Source organism: Gadus chalcogrammus, chromosome 3 (genome assembly GCF_026213295.1).
Source record: "Gadus chalcogrammus isolate NIFS_2021 chromosome 3, NIFS_Gcha_1.0, whole genome shotgun sequence".
Lineage (NCBI taxonomy): Eukaryota > Metazoa > Chordata > Actinopteri > Gadiformes > Gadidae > Gadus > Gadus chalcogrammus.
In genome coordinates this window covers 27,784,068-27,791,906 of record NC_079414.1, presented here as the reverse complement: position 1 = coordinate 27,791,906, position 7,839 = coordinate 27,784,068, and the positions used below count along the sequence as shown (strand labels likewise).

Below are 7,839 nucleotides of genomic sequence, written 5' to 3'. Positions count from 1 at the left end.
TCCTGAGGGGACTCAGGAGGTCATGAGCTGACTCATCAGGAGGTCCTGAGGGGACTCATCAGGAGGTCCTGAGGGGACTCAGGAGGTCATGAGCTGACTCAGGAGGAGGTCCTGAGGGGACTCCGACGGCGCGGCGTGTAGACGCAGGAGTCCAGAGGAACACACGGGGAAAGTCAAACCGCCTGGCTCCCGCCCTCAGGTTGGGTCTCTGACCTCCGACCTCAGGGCGGGTCTCTGACCTCCGACCTCAGGGCGGGTCTCTGACCTCCGACCTCAGGGTGGGTCTCTGACCTCTGACCTCAGGGTGGGTCTCTGCGCCCTGCCCCCCATCCCCCAGGCCGCCACCCGGTGCAGCCCCAGGTTCTGGAGTTTCTCCACCAGGTTCAGGCTGAAGACCCGCCCCCTCCCCGGGTCCGCCCCCAGCCCCGCCCCCCCGGGGTCTCCCTCTGGGCTGCCCTGGGGGGCGCCCGGCGCCGGACCCCCCTGGCGGTGGCGGCGGGGGGGGGGTCCGGCACCCCGGGACCCCCCGGTGATCCCCTTCCGCTCCAGAAGCTTCACCAGACCCAGAGGCGCTGGGCTGGGGAGGGCGGGGCCGAACAGGGGCGGGGCCACGGGCTGCTGCTGATTGGATGGCGGCCAGACGCTCAGAGGCTCAGCGGCGCCCCCGCCAGCAGGCCGGCGGTGAGGGCCAGGGCTGGGGAGGGAACACAGTGGGGGTCAGGGGGTTCAGAGGAGGTACTCTCTAACAGTCATGCCCACCAGTGGTCTGGGACCACCAGTGGTCCGTGGCGGTACTGCATGTGGTCCGTGGAAAAGCTAAATTAAATATTAAATAATAGTCGTTGTTTTTTTTACATTAATTTAACCAGAAAATGTCCATAAAAATATGTGGCATCAGTTGTGTGCAGCCAACTTTATTTAAACAAGCCTGTTGTACTGATTCTATGACCAGTTATTGTTAGTGCTAGAAGGCCTTTTAAGAGGTGCGGGTAATTCAGGTAGGGGGTGGTTTGAAATATTTTATTGTGTGTATTATGAGGTGGTCCGCACACGCACAAAGTTTGAAAACCCCTGCTCTATACTCTAACCAACACGGTCCCTCACGGAGAAGGACGCAAAACTCAGAACTCTGACCTTAAAGGGGACATAATATATCACCAGGTGTGAGTCTGATTAGCCTTACAAGCCGTTTTGAAATATGTCAAAACGGCTTGATATATGACCTCACTAGTGGGCGTGTCCACCTAGATGTGTGCTGTATAGATCTGTCTACCAGCCTACCCAGTGGACTGGAGTAAACGTTGCTCATCTATCCAGCACAGATCTAGGTGGACACGCCCACTAGTGATGTCGGAAGGGGCAGATTTTCGAAACGGCTTGTAAGGCTGATCACACTCACACCTGGTGATATAATATGTCCCCTTTAAAGGTTGTATCAGCGATGTCGGGTGACGTCACTTCTGTTGGTATTTGTAGCGAGATCCCAAACAAAACAGAGCCAGCTCGCCCCTCCCTTCTGTGTTTGGATCCAGTAAAAACGCTCATGAACACAGCGCAAAACCCCACAACAACCACCCCGTTGGAATACTATTTATTTTGGCATTGACTGGTTGGTAGTACCATCTGTTTTTGTGTTCGATCTCGGAGCGTAGGCTGCCTACATAGACGTGGGTTTTTGATGGCCTGCTTATGGGGTGGATAGCGGACCGAGAGGAAAGATCAGATGAATGTGATCCTACATGTTTAGGCCTAGAATCGCTGATGCAACCTTTAAGATCAGAATGCTGAGATTAAAGTCAGAATGCAGAATCCTGCAAAACACCATTTGACTTTAAAGGCAGAATTCTGAGATTTAAGTCAGTACTCAAAAGAATAATCAATGAATCCTCTTCCGTAGTTCCTTAGTGCATCAGAACCGATGGAAGGTGGATACAGACGAAGAGCAGAAGGGCACTTGGTGGGAAGGCTCAGGGTCTTACCTGGAGGAGGAGGAGGGGGTGAGGAGGGAGGGGCGGAGGGCTGGACGGGTGGAGATGGAGTTGGGGGGAGGAGTCAGGGGGAGGGCGGGGCCGAATGGAGATGCTGTGGGGGTGGAGGGAGGAGAGAGGAGGTTGAGGATGAGATGAGCTGTCGTCTCCATCTACGTGGGTGATTCCAGATGGTTGATGCCCTCATTGTAAGTCACTTCGACTAAAGTCAAGTCAAGACAAGTTTTACTTCTATATCCCGTTTCATACACAGACAGGTATCCCAATGGCCCTAACATCAACACACACACACACACACACACACACACACACACACACACACACACACACACACACACACACACACACACACACACACACACACACACACACACACACACACACACACACACACACACACACACACACACTAGTAGCCCGAGGGGTGTGCACAGGGTGTGTGTTGGTACCATCACTGATCAGCATGAGATCCAACAGGAAGCTCAGGGTCACAATGTAGGATGTTCCTAATGGACATCCTCCTGCACTTGGTGCGCACCCTGCGTGTTGCGTGCGTGTGTGTTGCGTGCGCACGCCCTGCGTGTGTCCGTGTTGCGTGCGCGCCCTGCGTGTGTCCGTGTTGCGCGCGCCCTGCGTGCGTGCGGCCCTACCCATGGCGCCGGGGGAGGGGCAGAGGTCGTCCTCCTCGGGGTCGTTCAGGCTGTACACCGTCTGCAGGTCGCCCTCCAGCTCCCTGAAGTCCTTGGTCAGGACCCCCGGCCGCGGCTGCAGGATGCCCGCCAGGTTGGGCGTGGCCAGCTGCTGCCACTGGTGCAGGGTGGCCGAGCCTGAGGGGGGGTCCGACACAGGCTCAGTGAGGGGGGGTCAGACACAGGCTTAGTGAGGGGGGGTCAGACACAGGCTCAGTGAGGGGGGGTCAGACACAGGCTTAGTGAGGGGGGGTCAGACACAGGCTCAGTGAGGAGGGGGTCAGACACAGGCTCAGTGAGGGGGGGTCAGACACAGGCTTAGTGAGGGGGGGTCAGACAAAGGCTTAGTGAGGGGGGGTCCGACACAGGCTCAGTGAGGAGGGGGTCCGACACAGGCTCAGTGAGGGGGGGTCCGACACAGGCTTAGTGAGGGGGGGTCAGACACAGGTTTAGTGAGGGGGGGTCAGACACAGGCTTAGTGAGGGGGGGTCGGACACAGGCTTAGTGAGGAGGGGGTCGGACACAGGCTTAGTGAGGGGGGGTCAGACACAGGTTTGGTGAAGGGGGGTCAGACACAGGCTTAATGAGGGGGGGTCAGACACAGGTTTAGTGAGGGGGGGTCAGACACAGGATTAGTGAGGGGGGGTCAGACACAGGTTTAGTGAGGGGGGGTCGGACACAGGCTTAGTGAGGGGGGGTCAGACACAGGTTTAGTGAGGGGGGGTCAGACACAGGCTTAGTGAGGGGGGGTCAGACACAGGTTTAGTGAGGGGGGGTCGGACACAGGCTTAGTGAGGAGGGGGTCGGACACAGGCTTAGTGAGGGGGGGTCAGACACAGGTTTAGTGAGGGGGGGTCAGACACAGGCTTAGTGAGGGGGGGTCAGACACAGGTTTAGTGAGGGGGGGTCAGACACAGGCTTAGTGAGGGGGGGTCAGACACAGGTTTAGTGAGGGGGGGTCCGACACAGGCTTAGTGAGGGGGGGTCAGACACAGGCTTAGTGAGGGGGGGTCGGACACAGGTTTAGTGAGGAGGGGGTCGCAAAATATAAACCTCAACGGAATGAATAATATAACAAGAAGAGCATCTGTCCTCCTCCAGACAACCACACGGTCTGTTTATTAAGGTCACCTCCCCAGCAGACCCCCCCCTATAGGAACCCCCCTCCTAAAGAACCCCCCTATAGGAACCCCCCCCCCACCAGACCCCCCCTATAGGACCCCCCCCCCCCCTAAAGAACCCCCCTATAGGAACCCCCCCCCTAAAGAGCCCCCCTATAGGCCCCCCCACCAGACCCCCCCCTATAGGAGCCCCCCCTATAGTACCCCCCCCCACCAGACCTCATCCCTCCCCCCTCCCTCCCCCCTCTCTCCCCTCCCTCCCCCCTCTCTCCCCTCCCTCCCCCGGTCTCCTTCCCTTACCTTCCCTTCCCTCCCCTCTCCTCTCCCTCCCCCAGCCTCCCTCCTCCCTCCTCCCCCCCCCCCTCACCCTCCAGGGGCTTGACGATCTGCAGCCGGTCGGGCAGGTAGGACCGGCCCCCCGAGGACCCCGAGGGCCGTGAGCTGCCGTTGGAGTAGTTGGTCCCGGTGGAGGCGGAGCCCAGGCTGCCGTCGGGGGTGAGGAACCCGCTGGAGTCCTGCCCCCCCTCCTCCTCGCCCCCGGCCCCGCCCCCGGCCGGCCCCGCCCCCAGCGCCCTCATCTTCCTCTCGCGCTCCACGTCGAAGAAGGGCCGCTCCGACAGGTGGCTCTGCTGCCGCGCCGACAGGTGGAACAGCGCCGCCTCCAGGTCCCGCCCCCCGGGGGTCCCGGGCTGGCCCAGCCGCTTGGGGCCCGTCTGGGCGGAGCTAGGGGGGGGGGGGGGGGGGGGGGGGAGGAGAGGAGGAGGGGGGGAGGGGGAGGGGGAGGAGGAGGGTGGTTAGCGGACAACAGACACGACATGTTCCCGTAACGTAGCATAGCATAACGTAGCGTAGCATAACGTAGCGTAGCATGTCATAGAGTAGCATGTCATAGCGTAGCATCAAATAAAAGAGCATAGCATGACATAGTATAAAAGGATATAACTCAGCTTAGCATATGATAGCATAACGTTGCGTAGCATAGCATGTCATAGCATAGCATAAAATAACGTAGCATAGCAAGAACTGTCTGTTACAATAGCATTGTGTGGCGTAGCATAGCGTAGCGTAGCCGGCTAGCCGCCCACCTGTGGTCCGGCTCTGCCGGCGCCGGCGCCGCCGCCTGGAGGCGGTCCTCCAGGCTGAAGCTGGCGCTGTCCGAGCCGTAGTAGCTGGTCCGGGGGGTGGAGGTGGAGGAGGAGTGGGCGGAGGGGGGGCTGGAGCCGGGGAGGGCCGGGGAGGGGCAGCGGGACAGCAGCCGCTGGGCCACCTTCACCGTCTCAAACACGCGCCACGGGTGGCTCCTGGGGGCCAAGGGGGGCAGGTAAGACCCAGATACCCCCGGGGACATCCTGAGCGAATGTCTGCTGTACATCCTGGCGCTTAATGCAAGCACTTGTTGTATGTTGCACGACCTGGCACTTAAAAATAGTACTTAGCATAAATCCTAGCTATCTTTAGTACTTAGCATTGTGTAGTATCTTATCCTAGCTATCTTTAGTACTTAGCATTGTGTAGCATCTTATCCTAGCTATCTTTAGTACTTAGCATTTTGTAGCATCTTATCCTAGCTATCTCTGTTGTGTACGGGGACTGGGTTAACCTAGTGATGGTTAGTGCTCGGCACTTGGTTCTATGAACATCCTAACTGTACCGACAGAGATATATTATTGTTTCAGTTTCTTCTGATTATTATACTTATCCAGAGTAGCCCTGGATAAAAGCGCCTGATAAACACCCTGAGTGTAAATATAAATAGTATATTCTCCTTAACCGATATTGGCTTTATTTGGGGTGAATCAGTCATTCATCATTAAGCCTCCCCTTTGCTAGAATAAACAAACGGGGGTCAGACTCAAATATTTGCAGGTTGTCAGCCAGCTAATCGACACTGCTAAATAAGATATAATAAGATCATTTAATTGCTAATATAAGTTCTTATTCAAGACTTTTTTCCCCAGACTTTATTTTGTGATCATTCTTTAAAGCGTCTTTGAGTATTCAAAAAAGTGCATTATAATTCAAATGTTTTATTATCAATTAATCTGAAACAGTAAATATGACAATTTTCTTTGATGAATGTAGTTGTTATGACTGGCAGGTTCCTCAACCAATTAGGGACTCACTTGTACTCGGAGGGGGCGGGGCTGTCCAGGCCCTTTCGGAAGGTGCCCTCTATCTCTGCGGCCAGGGAGTCCATGGGGAAGACGGAGGCCAATGCGCTGTAGCGCTGTACCGTGCTGTTGGGCAGGCTCTTGTTGCGCAGGTTCTTGATGTCCTCTCTGGCCTCCCGTAGCATGTCCTCGCACTGCGCGTACTTGACCTGCAAGTCAGTCATCTGCCACCAGGGGGAGACAGATACCCACCGTAAAAAGGGTTGAATGAAACGTATTATCAACGTGCGACGGACAACACAATGTTGATCATAAGAGTTAGTAGCTGGAAACACCCCAACACAGTCATTTTGAGTTTCTTACTGGGATGACGGTATCAATACAATTAGTTTATATTAGTATTTACATTTAGGGCGTTTAGCAGACACTTTTATCCAAACCGACTTACAATAAAAAGAAACAACAATATATCGCTGTCGGTACAGTAAGGATGTTCATATAAATATTTGAAGTTCTATTTGTAAGTGCAAGGACGTGCAACATACACTAGGTGCGTAAGAGGGGTATGGGGGGGTTACGGGAGAGGCTATGTCGTGTCCAGGTGGACTCCTGAGCGGTGGGCGTGTTACCCGTACCTCTGAGCGCAGGATAATCTGCCCTTCCCGCGAGGCGTTCAGGTGCACGCTGAGGCCGTCGTTCTCGTGGCTGAGCTGAACAAACACATTAATCCTGAAGGTTAACGCTCTGTGTGGCTGCCAGGTTCCTTTCTGACGAGGTTAAAAGCGAGGGTCAATATTTAATGAGCTCAGCAGCGAGAGATGGAATGGTTTCCATGTTTTGTTTTTTTCCATGTTTGTTACATTATAGTCATCGTTGGCCCTGCACACGGTTATTGTGTCTGGCTTGGTTTGTTTTCTGTTTCTCATGTATGAGTGTGTAGTTAGGTGTGTGCGTGGCGAGGTCCATGTGTGTGTTCAATATGTGTTGTATAACATATATGTTAATATAATATTCCTCCCCAGCCGGTACGAGGCTGCAGGAGACGTCCTCTCTCCACTGTCCTTCATAAAGTCATTATGATGATCCCCACGTTAATACAGGGGCCGGGGGGGGGGGGGGGTCTAGTCCCTCTGAGGGGGGGGGTCTAGTCCCTCTGAGGGGGGGGGGTCTAGTCCCTCCGAGGGGGGGGGTCTAGTCCCTCTGAGGGGGGGGGGGGGGGGGGGGGTCTAGTCCCTCTGAGGGGGGGGGGTCTAGTCCCTCTGAGGGGGGGCGGGGTCTAGTCCCTCTGAGGGGGGGGTCTAGTCCCTCCGAGGGGGGGCGGGGTCTAGTCCCTCTGAGGGGGGGGTCTAGTCTCTCTGAGGGGGGGGGGGGTCTAGTCCCTCTGAGGGGGGGGGGGGGGGGTCTAGTCCCTCTGAGGGGGGGGGGGTCTAGTCCCTCTGAGGGGGGGGCGGGGGGGGGGTCTAGTCCCTCTGAGGGGGGGGGGGGTCTAGTCTCTCTGAGGGGGGCGGGGTCTAGTCCCTCTGAGGGGGGGGGGGGTCTAGTCTCTCTGAGGGGGGGAGGGGTCTAGTCCCTCTGAGGGGGGGCGGGGTCTAGTCCCTCCGAGGGGGGGCGGGGGGGCGGGGTCTCTCTGAGGGGGGGGGGGGTTTAGTCCCTCCGAGGTGGGGCGGGTTAGTCCTCTGAGGGGGGGGGGGTCTAGTCCCTCTGAGGGGGTCTAGGGGGCCCCTCTGAGGGGTCTAGGGGCCCCTCTAACAGGACCGGTCCAGGGGCCCTCACCCCTTTGCGGGGCATGGGACCGATGTGGGTCCAGCAGAGGAGCTTGATACCCCTGCTGACGGAAGCGAGTCTCCACCCTCCGGCCCATTCCTTCGACAGTTCGCCAACCCGCGTACCGACGCTGCAGAAAGAAAGAAAGGGCGTAACATGACATTAA

The 7,839-nt window shown here is 56.9% G+C and overlaps 1 protein-coding gene across 1 annotated transcript in view; it reads right to left on the bottom strand.

The window, feature by feature from the left end:
* Positions 1 to 273: 273 nt before the first annotated feature.
* LOC130380157 (trafficking kinesin-binding protein 1-like) overlaps positions 274 to 7,839 on the bottom strand; it is a 17,822-nt gene continuing 10,256 nt past the window's right edge. The window contains exons 3-9 of the mRNA XM_056587338.1: positions 6,545 to 6,676; positions 5,922 to 6,133; positions 4,884 to 5,099; positions 4,166 to 4,521; positions 2,639 to 2,815; positions 1,980 to 2,082; positions 274 to 694 (exon numbers count right to left, since the gene is read on the bottom strand). Of these exons, the coding sequence (XP_056443313.1) occupies positions 274 to 694; positions 1,980 to 2,082; positions 2,639 to 2,815; positions 4,166 to 4,521; positions 4,884 to 5,099; positions 5,922 to 6,133; positions 6,545 to 6,676 (1,617 nt within the window). The remainder of the gene's footprint in view (positions 695 to 1,979; positions 2,083 to 2,638; positions 2,816 to 4,165; positions 4,522 to 4,883; positions 5,100 to 5,921; positions 6,134 to 6,544; positions 6,677 to 7,839) is intronic.